The 19,398-nt window shown below is 33.5% G+C and overlaps 1 protein-coding gene across 7 annotated transcripts in view; it reads right to left on the reverse strand.

Moving 5' to 3' along the window:
* The window catches only part of LOC111043821, a 519,687-nt gene that overhangs the window by 24,916 nt on the left and 475,373 nt on the right, over positions 1-19,398 (reverse strand). For 6 of the 7 annotated variants that reach the window (XM_039432910.1, XM_039432914.1, XM_039432915.1 and 3 more), the window contains 5 exons: positions 17,912-18,190; positions 16,497-16,844; positions 15,410-15,568; positions 13,050-13,205; positions 11,712-11,823 (listed from right to left, as the gene is read on the reverse strand). In XM_039432910.1, coding sequence (XP_039288844.1) covers positions 11,712-11,823; positions 13,050-13,205; positions 15,410-15,568; positions 16,497-16,844; positions 17,912-18,190 — 1,054 coding nt within the window. The remainder of the gene's footprint in view (positions 1-11,711; positions 11,824-13,049; positions 13,206-15,409; positions 15,569-16,496; positions 16,845-17,911; positions 18,191-19,398) is intronic. The other variant, XM_039432911.1, reaches the window with a different exon arrangement.

Raw genomic sequence — 19,398 nt, forward strand, 5'->3', positions numbered from 1 at the left:
TTAGGTGGAGTGAGCGATAAAATCAGATAAATTTTTATTATTCAATAACTTCAAAATAAATCTGATAAGTATCATTATATTAGGGAGGATTTGAATAAACCATTCAGATGTTCCACTTTTTAAAAACTGAATGTAGGTTTAAGGGTTTAAGGTATCTTTATTGGAGCAATACAGTGAAAAACAATACATCAATTCACACCAATAAGTAGGTACTTTCTGATTCAAATTACTTTGTTTATCTCGTATCAGAGATAGAATATAAGATATAATATAATTAAAAATATAAGATATTATAACTTATCTATGCGTGTATGCTCCAAAAATATACTAACTTCACTTGTATGGGCTACTTTATTAAAATAAATAAAAACAATATAAAACATGTACTACCCTTTTTATGTAAAACATTTTAAAACGTTAAAACATTTCAACGGCTAGGCCGAAACTACGCATTGAAATGTTTCAAAGTTTTAAAATTTAATAAAGGTAGTACCTGTTTTATATTGTTAGTTAAATGGGAAATACTAAGAAATTATCAGAGATTGACAATGGTGTAATAACAGAAACCGGTCTTTCTAAGTATCAATAAATCTGTGTTTTTTTTTGATAATTTCTCAGTCTTTTTCATTTAATATGAATAATTACCACAATATCAACTTCTCAACTACACAAAAAGAAAGAAAAAATTAATATTGTTTTTATTAATAAAAATATACTCAAACAATTTCTGCTGCAGAGACTTATAAGAACCGCGAAGCGTGTACAAAAAATGCGCTCACCAATTTCTTGCATAAAATGAGGAAAAATTGTAGAATGTTACGTTTTTGCTTTAAAATAAATAAATTTTCAATAAGCAGTAATCAGCTCCAATCAAGAAATGATTGTAACTGTTTATTGACACAGGACTTTTATTGGAAAGACCAGCACTCATAGTTTTGCAAGTTTTTCTTGAATTCAATTACAACCCACTTCTCACAGTTTTAAATTGCGACAAGCAGTGTAACTTACAACGTTAATTGCTTTGGTACACAGTGGTTGTTACTATTTCTAGTCAGTCCAATGTTCCACACCGCAATTACGCTACAACCGGCAATCGGTAGCTGTCTATATTCGGATTCACTTCATACTGTCAGTATTTGTTGAGAATAACACCAATGCTTCCCATTCGACCAATGCTGACATATTAAAGAGAATTGCACTGTATACTGTACTTGTAACATAATATGTTATACAGTATATTATACTGTAACAAAAATGCTTTCCGTTCGACCTATGCTGACAAATCGAAGAGAATTGCACTAAGGGTGAGTGCTAATTATCGTTTATAGAGTAGCAAATTAATCTGACAAAAACTTGTTGCTTTTCCAGTAGACGAGAGCCAACTTGAACAAAAATGGCGAGTCGATCAAGTGATATAAGAGGAACACTTAGCTGAACCAACAATTACGTGTGTGAGAGAAAAGGGATGTTGTTTTTTCTGAGTGAGATAGTAGGTAGAAAGATCAGACGAATTTATATATGAAGAAAGAAAGTGGCAACTCGTCAAGTTCATTGGCATTCTGTCTCATATTATCCGAATAGCAAACCAGAGAGAAAGCCGAGTTCACCAATGGCAGAGCGAAAAATAAAAAGCCGACCTTATAATAATCGGCAAACCGCGCCTTTTGCGGTTACAGAACATGAGCTGCTGTTCTCTTCAGGGATTTCTTGTTTGTGGTAAGGCGATCTGCATCATTGTGTCTCGTCTCCAATCTTGGATTTGCAAGGACGATAGACCTCTAATTTAGTCTTAGGCTATGACTCCTGGTCAATGGTAGAAAGTTTCATACAGTAATCAAATCAGGGATCAATGCATGCTACAAATTTTGGCACTAGACAAAAATTATTTCATGGCAAAAGAAAGGAGAAGGAACAAGGAAGACTCCTCTGGACAATGATGGAAAGTTGAATACAGTAATCAAATCAGGAATCAATGCCTGATACAAAGACACTAACTAGATAGGAATTCTTTCACGGCAAAAGAAATAGATTAGACTTTTCCGGGTTACTTTGTTCTGTGGTTGACAAATTGGGACTAATGGATACATTTGGACTGTTCTATGAATTAGAATTGGAACCGTTCTGGGCTTGAGCCAGTGGTACTTTTCTGGAAGTTGTGTAATAATTATGAATGAATGAATAATACGAATCGTATTGCCTTTCAAATCTAAATTACTGATGGTATAGGGATGCAGTGATAGCAAACTGAAGAGGAGACACTCCAGACTACTTGGCTACAGCAGTTGGCCGGAAGTTGTGGTTTATGGAAAAATTCCGTTTTGAATAAGATGCTTTTTGTCTGACTCCGCAAGTATTCGAAGTATAAAATTCAAATTCCAACTCCACAGTTTACAGGTGATCAGACGTACAACACATACATATCTGTTTGATATATGCGGAGAATAAAGGCTCAGAGACTATACAATTTACTGGAAACTTTATTGATTCCTACAATAAGTACATGATTAAAATTATAGGGAGAGAAAAAATAAGGTAACCTTGTGCTATTCCTCTCCCAAATTTAGAGAAGTCCAAAAGAGGTTTAGTCTTGTTACAGTTTATTTTGGAATAATCTTGAGATATGGTCGTTTCCAGTTCAAGCTACAATTATAATACAATTCTTCCAATATTGCACGGAACACAGAATGACTTTCATGATGCACACATTTCTTCAGCATGAATAGGCTATTTAAATTACTATTATAATTTAGGTTATCTATTATAGAACAAAAACTCTATTCTTATTCATAATACATTTTTCAGTGCTTGGTTTTCAAGGTTTGGGATAGTAGATTCAAGTTCTAATTCAACTTTGAACCCCTATTTGAGCCAGTACTAGTTTGCTCCAATTCTAAGAAGCAAGGGCAAGGTCAGAAACAAGGACAACAGCTATTGAATGACAGAAACTGAGACAATAAATTAAGAGTAGGTACGTAATTAACGGGAACCTACTTCTTTCATTCAATCTATCTTTCCTCTCGCTGTGTAAAGAGAAAAGAGGTAGAAGAATGAAGAGAGAAAAGAATGAAGAGTGAATTGCGGACACAGCAGCTTCCAAACATAGAAGAGTAGATTTAACGGTAAAGCACTACAAACAATGAACAACGAGGCGAACCAAATAGAAAGACGGATTCTACTAATTGTATGTCTAAAAATAATCAAGCCATTCTGGCACTTGGACCCGAAACATAAATTTCAGGGTTTGAAATTGAAATTATCATTTGTAGAGACGATAGAGAAAGACTTATGCAAACAGAGTGAGACAATTTTTCAATACACTTTGAAACTTCTTGATCGAAACTGCACAACATAGGTTTAGTTAAATTACATTTAACAGAGAGTGAATGGAATCTATCGTAATCAATTGTGAATCATTGAATGAAATTCACAATGTAACTCACTCACTGAAAATAACGAAAAACTTGAGAACTCACTGAAAATCGATCATTTTTTAATACAACTCACAATCAGTGAGATCTTTGTCAATCATTCATTCATTTATTCATTTTAAAATTTGATCAATTAACGTATTTGATTTACGAAAAAGTCTACTTCCAAAACCAGTAATAGTAATTCCAATTACCAGTAATAGTAACTTTCGCGAATCTAGAGTCGAGACTCTACTTCAAGTATAACGTTACGTCATTAAATCGCATTCATTTTCAATATTATTTTGCCGAATTTTTCTGGATTCAAGTGATAACAATACTAGATGGTATCAATGAAATCACAGTATAATACAGCACCTAGAATATGCTATCTTTATACAGTACATCTTCCTCAACATCTCTTACTTTCCAGAAGTGAGAGCTCCAGCTCTCTTTTTAGAGTTTTTTCCTGGCTTTTCTTTTTCCCAATTTTCTTCTAATTTCGTGAAGTAAGAATTGAGAGCTCCTGCTCTGTATATAGTTCTTATTTTAGATCTTTTTTCTAGCTTTCCTTTCTCCCAATTTTCTAAAATTTCCTCAAGTAAGAAATGGGAGCTCAAGAACTCTATATGAAGCTCTTTTTCTAGCTTTTCATTCTCATAATTTCCCCATATCTTTCTCCTTATCTTCATCTCACGTGGAGTGCAAATCTAAAAAATATTTTGTTTTCTCGCATTTTGTAATGCTAATTGCACACATGGCCCAAGGTAATTGCAGCACCAGCTGAGGAAAACAAGTAACAAGACTTCATGAACTGAAGACAATGATTGTCTGCATCCGAACAATGCCGATAATTTGAATATCCTCACTCCACCAACCAACGACGTCCGAGCCTAATTCAATTGTTTCTCAAGCCAAGTAACGCCATTAACTTCCATTTTGTCATTGTTATGGCACAGTGGAGAACGGTAAACTAAATTGCAGGTAATTCACCGGATAACCGAAAGGACTGAAGATTGCCGACAAGATTAAAATATTTCCTGTACTTTGAAAAGAATATCTACCAGTTTGTGTGATATTTCACCAAAAAGTGCATGAAATTTATGAATAACACCACATATCTACCCTGTTTACTTAGTCACTTAGTTTTACTTAGTTTACTTTTATGTAAGACATAAAAAATCTCCAATTCACTTCAACTTCTGAAACTTCATAATTGAGTATTGGAAACGAGACGGTGCCGCCAACTTCTAAAATTATTTTAGCATGTTTTTTAGCAACTTACAATTTTTTGGCAAGGATATTCACATGATGTTAATGTGGTTTATGTAACAAATTCGTGAAGAGATGAGATTTGAGAGCTGAAATTGATAGCAAACGAAGTATGGTATTTTATGGGGGATCAAAGACAGAGAGACAAAGAGCTGCTGAACAAAAAGGATTTCGATTTTCAAGTGATACAGAGTTCAAGTAAGATGAAATAATATTCACACATTTGACTTCTAACACTATCTTACATCAATTAAGATGGGTGTAAACTTTACGAGTATATATATAGTAGCCTATATCACTAACAATCAGTTTGAAGCCTTTAAACAAGGATGAATTATAAAAGCTTATGTAGAATAGAATAAAGTGAATGAAGAACGAGAAGTAGAATAAATAAAGATGTAGAAATCTGCATCTGATACCAAGTACTGAGAACGTTTCTATTTGGATCGAAACCAAAACACAGTTGGCAAAGAAAAATACGGTCAGAAAGTTTATGAAAGCCAAGGTCGACTTGAGCAGAATGTTTCTAAAACGAGCAAAACGAATGTCATTTACGTTTAGAATATTGTTCTCTATTCTTCCTGTACTGTATCATAAGCGAATGCATCTGAAAAATGTTTAGTGCTTGTGAAAACAAAATGCTAGTCAATAAATACAGTCTCTCTGAGCACCTTTCAAGCTGAATTCATCAAATACAATATCCCAAGAAATGTGGAAAGAAGTAATTTAAAATGTATCAATAAAACTGCCATTAAATAAAAGAAATCCAATGTTAATTTTATAATTCTACTTGAAAATTTTCCAGGCAAGCCGTGTCCAATCCATTAGCTACTGTCTGGACGGAATTTGAAATTCATCTTTTATTGGAGAAAGCATTTTATTTTGTAATTAACGCTGAATCAGGTTAATGAACTAGCTCAGAAAGAAAATCATGACACAGAATAGCAATTTTGAATAATTACTACAGAGGAGAAATTCATGGCTCATATTTCAACAATCTCTCAAACTATGAATAATTTACAATGAAAGTACTGTACTTGGAAATAGTATGAACAAGAATTTTTCAATTTCAATCTTATGAAATGAGTTTTACGTTTCACATAGATCATGAAAACTGTTTCAACTTGAGGCTACTTTAAACTTCTTACTCTATTCTTTATTATAATGGACGTGTTTTTCTAGTCGTTCAACTTGAAAGTTATATATAGTTCACAGAATATCTTATGAAATTCTTGTTTAGGCTATGTAAAGCTTATAAAATAGAGGTTTATTATTTCCCTTTCTATCATAAATTCCTTCATAGCCCAAAGTACCTATTTCATATAATGTACAGTATCATATAATAAGCATAGGAGCATCTTGTGAATGGTTTCTTAATTGTATTATAATCACAGAATACAGCCGTAGATTATAGTAGTTCTCTCTGATTATAATGTTCAAAAAGAGCAGATTCTTAGTTTTCTGTATCCTTTTCATCAACTTGAAAGTGATCTTCAGAAATTTCTTAAAAGACTTAAAAGAGATTGTTCAGAAGTTATAAAAAAGTGTAATCTTAACCTGTTACAATTTATTCATAACTATTCGATTGTCATTTCAAACGTAAAATATTTCAAATCATCAACTGATTCATAGCCATCGGATAGTGTGCCTAACCTTCAGTTATTTTGACTCATGAAATTTGGTTAATCGAAACCATAGAGTAAGTAAAGTAGAATAAGTAATATGAAAGTAATTTCATTATTAAAACTCAGCTAAATCTTTGATGAAGAATATTTTTGTCAGACAAGTTGAAAGACCATTTACATTGGACAACCTGTCCACGCAGTTTTTCTGCTTGGATGCCTGATATGATCAGAACTGCATCAATTTCATAACAGGTTTCGTCGCCCACCCATCAAGACACCTACCTCTTGACTCTTGTAAGGAGTGCCCTGTCAAGTTCCAGCTTACTAACTTATCTCATCTCATCATCGACACCAACCAAAGAGAACAAATTGCTGGTGTAACACGATTCAAATTATAAAAGAGGATGTTTTAGAAATAAGTGTCTTAATGTTAAACTCATTATTTATGATTATTGATTGAAATTATGAAAAAAGTTTTAGATTTATGTGATAATATGTCAAACACATTATTAATAACATAGAAGAAGATACCTTCTTTGGATATAATATATTTTCTCCATGCTAATATACATTGCATCTTATCTATACATTGAAAAATGGACAAACAATTATGAAATAGCAATAAAACTGGTCAATGAAGACTTGTTAACTAGTATTCAAACTGATAAATATTTTTTTAAATAACCGTATCAAAGTTATTTTGAGTTCGTTATTTTTTTCAAACATGAATAATTTTTCATAGAATTGAAATTCATGATTACTTGATGATTAGTATTCAAACAAAACTGGAGGCACTTATAGTAATAGCAAGTACTTCGTATTACAGCAAGCACTGATTCACTTATAGTTTCACTATAAAAATCACTATTAAATTCTGAATTGATCAAACAATGGAAGCAATAGGAATACAATAATTGTTGAACATAAATTTAGACAATGAATCACACATCACAGTATTATTTTTTGAACACAGTAGTGTTTTCAATTTTGGGAATCTGACAATTTAATTATTTTCATGCAATATTTATCAATTTTTCATGTTTATCAAGAGATTTATTATGTCTTAAGTTGCAGCAGGCACTATTGCAGGCACACCACGCTGCAGCATTACTACGCGTATTTTGAGGAAGTAGTTCCAAATGTTTTATGATTTTGCAACTGGTTTTTCTATCATTACAGTGTACTTTCAACAAAATGCCACAAAAGTAACAAAATGCTACTCTCATAAATATAGTTTATTATTGTATTATAGTTCATAATTTTTTTGTAATTTTATAAGGAATAAATGGAACAAATAGTAGGGTTAACTCTCTCTAATTTAAGGCTCCTGAAAATAATGTATCATGAATGAGACGTGATCATTTCTTCAATCAAATTTGCACTCAGATATTCAGAAGTATTTTTTTCATACAACTGAGTGAAATTCGACAGCCTGGATAGCGAAATGATTTGTGACCTTCTAAATCTGCACGTATTGGGATGAATTGGTGAAAACAATCCGTCTATTTTTAATCTAACACCATTATTCTATTCTGAGAGTGTAGAATGTAATTTCGTTCTATACTCAAGTTTCTGTTGAGACATTAGAATTGAAAAAACAAGAAATTTAATTGAGCATACCCAGAACGTTGTTTATGATTAAATGCACAAACCTCAAGCGCTTATTCACTCACACACGCCAAGTTGTGCGTGCTCTTTTAGCGCCTATCAATTTTAAACCTGTTTCAGTGATTCGACTAAACAACCATGTAATCGTTCTAACAACTTTGGTCAAGTATGCAATTATAGTTGAAGAATTAAGATTAATTCTTCACTTTTGATAATCTTTGTGGACTAAGTATTTTACAACTTTCACAATTATAACACAATGCTACTCTAATAAATAATGCTACTCTAATATATATTCAGCATTCAAAATTTTCCTAGTAGCAGCACAAAAACTCTAGTTTTAAATCACTTAATTCAGAAATTGATTGGAAAAATATATCGCATAGAGATCTTTGCCCTTTGGCTCTCATGAAATTATTTCATTTTAACAATAATACTGTGGGCAAATTGCAAATTTATTCACTGTATAATCAACTGAATACTTAATGAAAAACTGAAAAGTGATTATTCAAACATTTATAGTTACGAGTAAATTCTTCATCATGCATTAGGCTACTCTACTCTTCAAGTAATACATGATGCATCATTCTATGATACATAACAGATATATAATGCATTTGGATACCTAATGCATGCTATTTAAGAGTACAAACGAGACTAAATTTTGTGACATTGCCTAAAAGATCACTATTAATTTTCAAAATGTCGTTATCTTTATTCTTTAATCCAATCCAGTTTTTGAAGAAACGTTGAACGACATTTTGAATATGAATAGTGCTTTTTTTAGGTCAAGCGACAAAATTTAGTCCTGCTGGTACCGTCGAGTGGCACTAAAAATTTTGTACCGCAGTACAGCTTCCTACAATTTTCACGACAATTTTCCGAATCAGTAAGCAGTATAACAAGTGCGACCCTCAGAGAGCATAACGGACCCAATTTGAAGCGGAAGATAAAAAAGCTAGAAACCATTGAAGCGGCCAGATGGCATTGGCCATAAAACTGTGACAATCATTTGTGAAAGCAGTATCAGTTTAATTTTTATCATGAATATCGTGATATTCAAATTTACTACAGTATTCTACAATAAAATCACCAATATTGAGAGAATCCTGAACATTATATTATTCTTAAAAATTCAAGAACAGATAAAATATAACAACCGCTTTCGGATTCAAAAGAGTACCTAGGTATATGGGTTACATTTTATAAGGGATTTTTTATCTGAATAATCCAACCATCGCATTCCATTGCTCACGCACAAGCAAACGTTTATGTGAGCATTATCCAGCAAAAAAAAAACAATTTGGAACCAGCAATCAGCAATCTTGAATCTTATCTTGGTGCTATTAGTAATATTGTGGATTAATGAATAAATTGAATTTTTCAAAATGACAATCAATTGTTGATATTGTTTTTTAAATTCATGAATTGACAAAATAATTAATATTTGAAAGTAGCTAGAAAATTACAAGAATATAAAGAACATTTTCATTGATGATATTGCCTGCAATTTATTATGAACCAATAATCAGTAAAGAGTATTGATAATTTGATTGAAAATGGAAAAGTGATAGTTTAATTCATAGGAAAGTAAGTTTTTAATAAATAAGAAACAACCGAGGATGGATCATTCAATAGTGTAAAGATCATAATGCAATAGAATATATCTTACTTTGCAAAAACATCATAGAAAAACATCAAACATAGAATGATTGAAGAGTGACTAACGTTGAACGATGATAGTGGATTAATAGGTTGCACTTTTACAAGAATTTTATTCATTCATCAACATAAAATAAAAGAATAAAGAATCATTGGGAGATAAAAACAGGATCATCTGGAATTATTATTCCATTTCTGAATTTTATCAAATATTGGTCCAAAAATAAGCGAATGTTTCGTCAGTACACTCATGTTTTTGTTTTATAAAAAGAGCTAACATGATTGTTGTTGAAAAAGAGATCTATTAATGCATTGATTCATACTTTTCAAATCATTACAATTGATTGAGTACTTTATTTATTACAATATATACTGGCTTATACACTTATATACAATAGCTTACAATACAGCAAAATTATAGATGAATTTACATAATATAGACTAAGAAAATAATTATTGAACTGTATATAATATGAAAAAGCAATTTGTAATATAATAACTATAGATAATAATTAAATTGTTATGCATCTACAAAATTGGCGGAGCTTTGGACATATGAATGTCCATTCTTCGGAAAGAATATTAAAAATATCCTCCCCACTAACTCTCTACCAAACAATAGCTGATTTTGAGATGCATTTGCAAATTTTTAAGAGGCTCTTTAGGCCTTTAGTTTTTCATGAACATTGTCAGCGGAATTCTAGAATGGAATTATTTTTTCAGTGAAGTAGTTGATGGATATGAATACAGTTCTAATTAGATGCGTATTAAATAATATTGTTTATTAATAAATCATGAATATATTGTAGTGTGGATCAATTTAACAACCTCAGAGTACTGCATACATAGTTGATAAGGCAGGCAATGCAATACATAATCAAATCTTTTAGATGTAGGCCATAATAAAACACCGACCCAACCAACAAGTAAAGACGGAAAAATTGGCATTCAATTCATAGTCAAGGTGTCCAAATTGGGAAATCACATGATACAGGGATCACTACAGTCATCTTGAATAAGTGACTATGAAGCTATGGATTTAACAGCTTTCAAGTCAGGAAATGATTAAACTTAGGCAATGGACAATGTTTCGGACATTTCTGGGAAGCATCCTCACTAATTATCTAATCTGAGCTATAAGAGTGTGTGAACACTTCTATTATGGCAATCAAAACTGGTAATATTAGCAAGCAAATCAATTTTAAATCTAGAAACCTGAACATGATGAGAGACTGCCTACAATGACACACATATTGGAAGAGCAATAAAGAGACGTATTATTATTGAAGTCGTAGTTAGCATAGTTTTTTAGAGCGTCTATTGTTGATTCATAAAAGGAATCGAGTAGGTAGAATCTTCAGAAAACTGCCAGAGATGAATTTTCTCAAAGATTGTCTTTGTTCCTCTGTTGATGAACTCATTGTGGGATGTATTATGCATATTGTAGAACAGAGAAAAGAATTCCTCATATTGTGTGCTAATTACACCAAAGAGAAGAATATTGATTCTATATCCTACAATAATAATACAACAGAATGTTCTACAGAAAGCTTCATTATGAAGGTTTTAGAAACTACATGGATTCATCAGGCATGTAGTCAGTATGGCACTGAATTCGGTAAATTATTGAATAAAACAAGTTCAGAGTATCTGTATCCAGTAGTTGAGATAATACGCAAAGATTTTATATTTCTAAGAGGACTTCAACGCAGGAAGCTTCTAAGCTTTGCAGTATAGATCGTTAATGTGGAAAATAATTGTGTTATGTTTCATTTTCAAAAAAGTTGAAATGATAAGTTTTTGCATTGACGCAACCGTAAATTTTGCACCTACTTATAATTTAATTTATTTCAGCTACTGCAATTTTTGCACTTACGTGGATGAGGATATTCAGCTACTACAACTATAAAAATTTTGGAATTTTTCAAGCAGACTACAATCAGATGAAAACAATAATTGCATGGACAACTAAAAATAAGATGGAATTCAACCATAGCAACGTTTCATACTCTTACTATCGTAAGAAGGAACTATTCAAATATTAGAAATCTGTGTTGTGGACACCATAGTAGATAATAACCTCATGAACAAAGTACACAAAGTAACACAATAATGTAGTAGATGAAAAACTACTCACATCTTATTTCTCTGCATTCCTGTGGGGACACGATGTTATCACTCTCCTCAATGAATTTCACCAATTTTCGGAGACAGTCAACGTTTCTCACACTGATTGCAAGTACTTCATCCTGAAAGAGAAAAATAAAATTACCAAAGTATTCAACACAATATTTTAGATGACAAGCAGGATAATAATTTACAATGAGATATTATTAGCTTGTGCAAGCCAATACTAATGAATTGATGAAAAGGAAGGAAGGTAACTGCATCCTTTATTCAAACAAAAACTTATTATAACCTACAATTCTAAATGTATGAATTCGAGTTTGAATGCACCTTGATTGATGATGTTGGAACGAATAATTTGTTGTAAAACTTTAGAGAAATATACAATCCTTGACGTTATTTGAAATAATTTTTTAGTAAAACTGAGCTTACTCTGATGGTTATTTTCCAATTCCACAAAAAAAGTTGAGGGCAAATCGTTGATTCAAAACATTACTGAGACACAATTCACAGCTGCGAGGTGTAACTTTTTGGCTCTGTCATCTCTAGGAACAATTCAGTTGAAAGTTTGAATGAAAGCTGCACCCCCTCCCCTACTTAAAAGGAATAGTGTTTCATTTTAGACGATTACTTATTGAGCAAGAATAATATCTATAATCTATTTATCTATTATAAGATAAATTTACTATTCAAAAACCTAGAGGTGAAAAGTCTAGAACTTGGCTAAATCTCAAGCTCGGAAACTGATCCTCAATAATTAAAATAAATTGAATAAATTGAAAAAAATGAAATGAAATAATAATAATTATTATTAATATATCAACAAATTGCAAACAAAATAATTATCGTACGGTTTGCAACACTGGCGCGGAATAGTGGATTCGCAGAAAATAGCGATATCTTTGACCGTTCACTCCACCATTGTTTACGGGGAGAGGGAGAGTGATGATGCAGAAGAGCAGCGGTAACGAATGCTAAATAGCATTACTGGAATCGCATATTTTTGAAAATCACATTGAACGGATGGAACTGATGATGCAGTAGTCTACTTTATTCAAACTTGACGCGCTCGCAAAAAAACTATTCTCTTTTGGTTTCTTCACCTTTTCTTGTATTTATTTTCAATTCCAACAAAAAAAGTTTTACTGAATCTTTTGAATCATTTCTTTCTTTTCTTTTGATTATGAAACGAATCATGATGAGAGATGAGTGGACCTACAGCTTTGGGTGGGTTCCGAACCACCGGGAAGCGATTTTTTCAACTAATAAATGGTATTAGGAGTTTGGCTCTTGAAATGGTCACTCTTACATTCTACAGTAACTGATAAAACATGAGCATTTTACTTACAAACTTGGTTTTGATGACGAATTGCGGGGAAGGATTGGATGTTTCTCGATTGATGAACTGCTCACACGCAAGGAACTGGGTGCTCGACTGATGGATCATTCTGTTAATGTCATCCATTTCATCCGAGTCTGAATCTATCATGGAACTATCTTCAGCCTGCAACAAAAAAAATACATTCAAATCTCAATTTATTTAAAAAGTAATTCACTAAATTGATGCTTATAATTATCGTTAATTTAAAATATTAATTGAATAACTCAATTTAATTTATTGAATTGTGTATTACGTACTCTCATATATTGTGTTACTGTACTGTATTAAATTGTGTTGTGATTTGTGACGAGGGTAGACCCTAATGCTTCTTTTGAGCTCAGAAGTGACTACAATGAAAAAATTATAATTATATTCTAAATAATAGATAACTTGCGGTCTATCATTTAAAAACTTTCCCAGTTACCTATATAAAAATTAATCATATCAGTTCATATTCAAATATTCTAGAAATTACACGACTATAATGAAATGAATAAACATTTTTAAAGTTATCTGACACATTTTCTAAGATGTACGTTCAAAGTATACCGTTTTATAATTATAGTTCTAAACAATAACATAATCATGAAATTTCATCGTATCTCCATAACATTGAATTTTTCTTCAGTTTATTAACATTGTAAAATTATAAATCCATTGCTAATAGTTATCCATCATGAATTCATCAGCAAAAATTTTAGATCAATCTTATCTATAGGTGCTTACAGACGTATGCGCCACGAACACACGTATTTCGCTTTTCGTCAGCTCTATGTTTATTATAGCTTTATCTTACTGTTTCTGTACAAATACACATATGATAAGCTGAACATCAGCTGATGAAAAGCGAAATGCGCATGTTCGTGGCGCATACGTCTGTATACACCTTGGCACAATCAATTAACACTGCAATTGGAAGAAAACAAAAAAAATTCACTATAAACGGTTAAGTCGAAAGAATGGGGACATTTTTTATAGTTGGCTGCCCTATGAATTAGTGCAAAACAGACTGCACATGCACAACACTTTATTTCGCCTCAAAGTCACTTCAATATTTTAACCATTTTTTCGTAACTGGAGCATCTGAACTGTGTGTGACTATGTTTTGATGTGGATTATAAAAATTCAAATTTGATCACTGATTTCTTACGAAGTGCAAAAACGTTTGGCATAAACAGACATAGCCTGGAAACTACCCATATTTTTCGAAATTGAGTTAGAAGGGGCAAGGGCTATGCCTGTTTTTCTTCCACTACGTATTTTTATCATTAAATGAAATACAAATTACTCTACTGAATTATTACAATATACATTTCAAAAATGACAGTAGAAAGCTCAATTGACGCACCCTACCACAATTTTTGAAACCACTCTCGTGACTGAGCCATGTATACCCAAGTTTGGATGAAGATTATTGAATTGATTAATAAATAGAACAAAGATGTCTGGAAATGAACAGGATAGATGACTTACAGGCAGCCTGTCAAGCCGATGCAGAGGACGAAATGAAAGTGGAGAGCTAAATTGACGCAATGACGCACCCTGCTACAATTTGAACCCTGAACTGAACCAAATTTTGCCTGAGTTTTGCCAAGTTCACCTAAGTTTTGATGAAGAGTATTCTACTACCTGGACCACTGCAAACCGTTGTTCATTGACAAAGAAATAATGACTGTTTATAGCTTATTTGTCTTTTTGCTGTCACTGAATGTGAGAAAAAATATTGAATCATTTCCATGTAGGGAGGACTTTCATCAGTATGATACAAGAAATAGGCAGCAAATTGATGTTCCTTATACTAGGCTGAGGAGAGTGCAGATGAATTCGAAGCTAATTTCTTTGAGAATCTTCAATAAGTTTCCTGCTTCAGTGAGAACCATGTCTGCTCCTTTGTTTAGACGTAGATTGAAAACTCTCTTGACAGAAAATCCTCTATACTCACTGTCGGAATTTTTTCATATGGATAGGGATATAATTAGTAATTATTTTTAAATATACGTTCCATAATGTATTAATATTAGGTTGGCAATAATTTTAGTGTATGAGAATATATATATATATATATATATATATATATATATATATATATATATATATATATATATATATATATATATATATATATGTTTGTAACATTATTTAAGTATGAGCTGAATCATATGATAGTCAGTGTTTTTGATTGTTTTTTATTATTGTATGTTTTGAACATTGCGACGTTTCCGATTGTGTAATCTATATGCTTAAAGGAATAAAAAATCTATTCTATTCTAATTAATAAATAGAATAAAAATGTCTGACAATGACAATGATGTGGATAGTTGACTTACAGGCAGCCTGCCACGCCGATGGAGGGGGCGACCGAAGCTGGATGCACAGTCGGACTGGCTGTCGATGAAATTGCGGTAGTCGTCTCCGAAATCCAGAAGTCTTCTGGCCGTCTCTGGATCAGCTGTCTCTTCGCTGTAAGCTTCGCTCATGTACTTCTCCTGTAATAAATAAATTATGACTCGTTTTTATATTGTGATTGACCTTTGTCTGAAAAGAAGTTTATTTGTCAATAACAGTATTATAATATAATATATAAGACAATAAGATATAACTATCTGAATTTGAAATTATTTGTTCTATTTTGATTTGTGATTTCAAGATTAATAGTTTGGTGAAGAAATTGAAATGGACATAACCTAGGCTACATAATATTTGGACAGTTTAAGACAAAATTTAGAAATTGAAAAAGTTTTGGACAATAGCCTGTTTTTTCTTTTCTAATTATTGTAAAGTTTGCTATATCCAATAAATGAATAAATAAGTTGGAAAACAACGATTTGTAAATTACAATGCTTTGTTAAGATTCACTTCTCCTATAGATAGTAGACTCCTTTTATAGTACTTGCAATTCTCTGTGAACATTGACTTCTCCTGTGGATAATAGACTCCTTTTCTAGATTTGTTATTGGATTATTGGTTGTAGTGTAGCTTGTTCTGGTTTATAATTTCCGGCTCAACATTTTCTTTCTAGGTCAATATTAGTAACCTTTCAAGTGTTTTTTTTCGGTTTTCTAACAACATTACTGAATTCAAAATTGTTATCACTAAGTTCATTTCTATTACATTCTATCATAGAGAGAAAATAGCGTTGGTAGATATCCCATGGTATAGGGCGTTAATGTCGCTACTTTTACTGTTAACTCAAGCCGATTACTGACGATTTTTACTGTTTTGGCCGGGTGAGTGTATGAACGGCACAATATGAGAGACTACCAGCGTCACACAGTTTTATTGGAAAGAACTACGTGGATTATCGGCTTGAGATAACAGTAAAAGTTGCGATATAAACGTCCTATACCATGGAATATGGTATCTACTACTTATGCTATTGTTTCTCTTATGCTATTCTATTCCAGCACCACCCACCTGGTAACTATCCCAAGCCTGCTCAGAGAACGAGCTATCGGCCGAAACCACCTTATCCCCGGGAGTGGAGCTGCTGAAATTGGTCACCACTCCAAGTGTGGGACCGAGGCGGAACGCAGGCAGTGCCATGAGCTTCCTCCTCACTGCACGGGCACCTCCCTTTCCTCCCACTGGTCCTGCCCCCAATCCTCCTCCTACCCCGCCTCCTGCCAAGGCCTCCTCACAGCACTCCTCCTCAGTCTCTGTGCCACTGTTGGTCACCACCCTCCTCAGAACTGAGGTGCTCTTCAGCGCTGAGCCTGGTTCCAACTGACAAACTCCGTCCGATCCTGAGTCACTCTTTCGACCCTGTAAATAGGTCAGTTACAGATTTATTAAATGCACCACGAAAATTAAACCACATAATACAATAATGTGCCCTATAATACAATAAATGAAAAAGTCATGCCATACGAAGCGTTTTCGTACGAGTCGGCAGGGTAGGAAGCTGGCTGATTGGGTTGGCATTCGGGAATCAGATGATAATCAGCCAATAGGAGAGCTTCCTGCCCTCCCGACTCGTCTTAGAACGCCTGAAAAAAGAAAGTGAAGATATAATGGAAGTTGATAATTGAAAAATTTGGAAGAAATTGTGAGATCACGATTGAAAAGTTGAATCATCAGCTGAACAAATTTACTTTACTACAAACTTAATTGTCCATTTTCTTTCATTTATTTATTCGTCATAAATCACAAAATAAATCAATAAACTATACAATATACACTGCAATAGTTAAATTAATGTACAAAATCGAATATTAGAAACTACTTCCCCAAAAGAGCAAGCTCGTATTAGATTAAAATTTGATAAGTGTGCTAGAAAACGGGCCCTTGTGTGTTACATGACGTGTCAAGTGTTTTCCATACACTACAGGTCTCTTCACATTTAGCTACGCTACGCTGAAATACGTCTTCGAAAGATCTTCCAATCCTGGAAACTACGCTACGATGATGTGAACGGAACATATTCGTAGCTTGGATTTAACATTGTGAGAATCTCTACGGAAAACGTATTTCTAGCTACACGTAGCTGTAGCTGTAAAAATACTTCCACTATACTGGGTGGGTGACGACCTTGGCAGTTAACTTGAAGTGATATTTACTACAAACCGTCAGCATTGGGAGATAGGACGTTTTCAGCGTAGCCTAGCTTAGCGTAGCTAAATGTGGAGACCTTTTATAAATGAATGACTACGTTATAAGTTTTTTTTTAAATCGATTACTTACAGCATTTCTCTTACGCAGCTTAAGCTTGCGTTGTCGCTCATTTGTGTCTTAACTCTACATCTAACTTGTGCGTTAAAGACCCTTATAATAAAACTGATATATGAACTACTATTTCACGTTATTAGTATTGTTTTTAAATGCATACTCACAGCATTCCTCTTCCTCAACTTGAGCTTGCGACGTCGCAGCGAGTTGGAACTATACCCCCCACCACTGCCGTCCTGCTGACAGGAGACGGCGGTCGCCTCCTCGACAGTGGACGACGACAGAGTGCTCTCCATCTTGCTCTGCAGCTGATGCAGCGCTGATTCGGAGGTGGAGAGCGAGTGAGAGAGCTGCGCAGCGTCACTACTCAGCAGCTGAGGGATGCCCGAAAGGCTCCAAGGTCGCACCTGCAGGCCTTCGCGCCGTTTCAACCTCATTACAACCTGAAAAAGGGTTAAGATTTCAATATAAAATGATAAGGGATAGGAGATAACAGAAAGAAAAACACGCCTTCGTGTCTCTTAAATCTTGGTGGCTGGCCAAAGACAAGAGATCCTTACTCGTGGACAGCTGAAGGTAGTCTAGCCCCCGAAACATAATTTATTACAACAGTAAATATCTGACCGTAGACCCATTAGCGATCACTTCCAAGTGACAATATTGTTTACAGAAAATTCTGAAACTCCTTACTTTACTCATTACTTCTTACTCCTGAAACTCCTGAACTGTTACTGTTAACATGAAGCCTCGGTTCCATAGTTTTAACAGTACCCAATTAAGTGAAATTGACTATAATTATCAAATTAATTTGTTAAATTTTAATAGATTTTCTAATATGAATGCTCGGTTAATGTTGAAGTAATTTAGTTACTAAGCGCATTTACATCTCATATCTACTTCAAATGCCTCCGCTTCACTCTCGCCGAGACGGTCGCCGAATGGCCAACGTCTCCAATCAACTTGAATCAGAGCGAAGGCGAGCCGAGCGTAGTGAAGGCGAGCGGTGGCATAGTAGCCATATGGATCCATTTGAAGAGTGTGGACCCTCGCATAAGTCGTTACTCTTACAACCTCGGCGAGAGTGTAGCGCCGGCGAGAGACGTTTTCAAGTTGGTGCCATTAAAACGTCTTCGATGTACTTTCATAGTGAGGTCCACGTTATAATGGCAGTATTTGATAACCATTGATGTTGCTATCCATGTTTATCATTCGAAAAATCAGACAGCGCTATTGAATGAAAAAGACTAAGAAATTGCCAACAACCACAGATTTATTGATACTTAGAAAGACCGGTTTCGGTTATTACACCATTGTCAATCTCTGATAAACAGGTCTGATAACCGAAACCGGTCTTTCTAAGTATCAATAAATCTGTGGTTTTTGACAATTTATTAGTCTTTTTCATTCAATATGAATAATAACCACAATATCAACTTCTCAACTACACAAAAAGACAGCGCTATCCTATTCCACCGCCTCAACGTTGTCAGATCGGTTCTTTAACAATGTAGAGATATAATCAATCAACAAAATATTTTATCTTAATAAATTATAAAGATGTTTTCCTAAAGAATAGAATATAATTGATTATTTAAACAAGAATGAACAGTTAATATTACACCAGACATACCGGTATCAACTATCCTCTATA

Source organism: Nilaparvata lugens, chromosome 7, assembly GCF_014356525.2.
Source record: "Nilaparvata lugens isolate BPH chromosome 7, ASM1435652v1, whole genome shotgun sequence".
In the NCBI taxonomy this organism is placed as follows: Eukaryota; Metazoa; Arthropoda; class Insecta; order Hemiptera; family Delphacidae; genus Nilaparvata; species Nilaparvata lugens.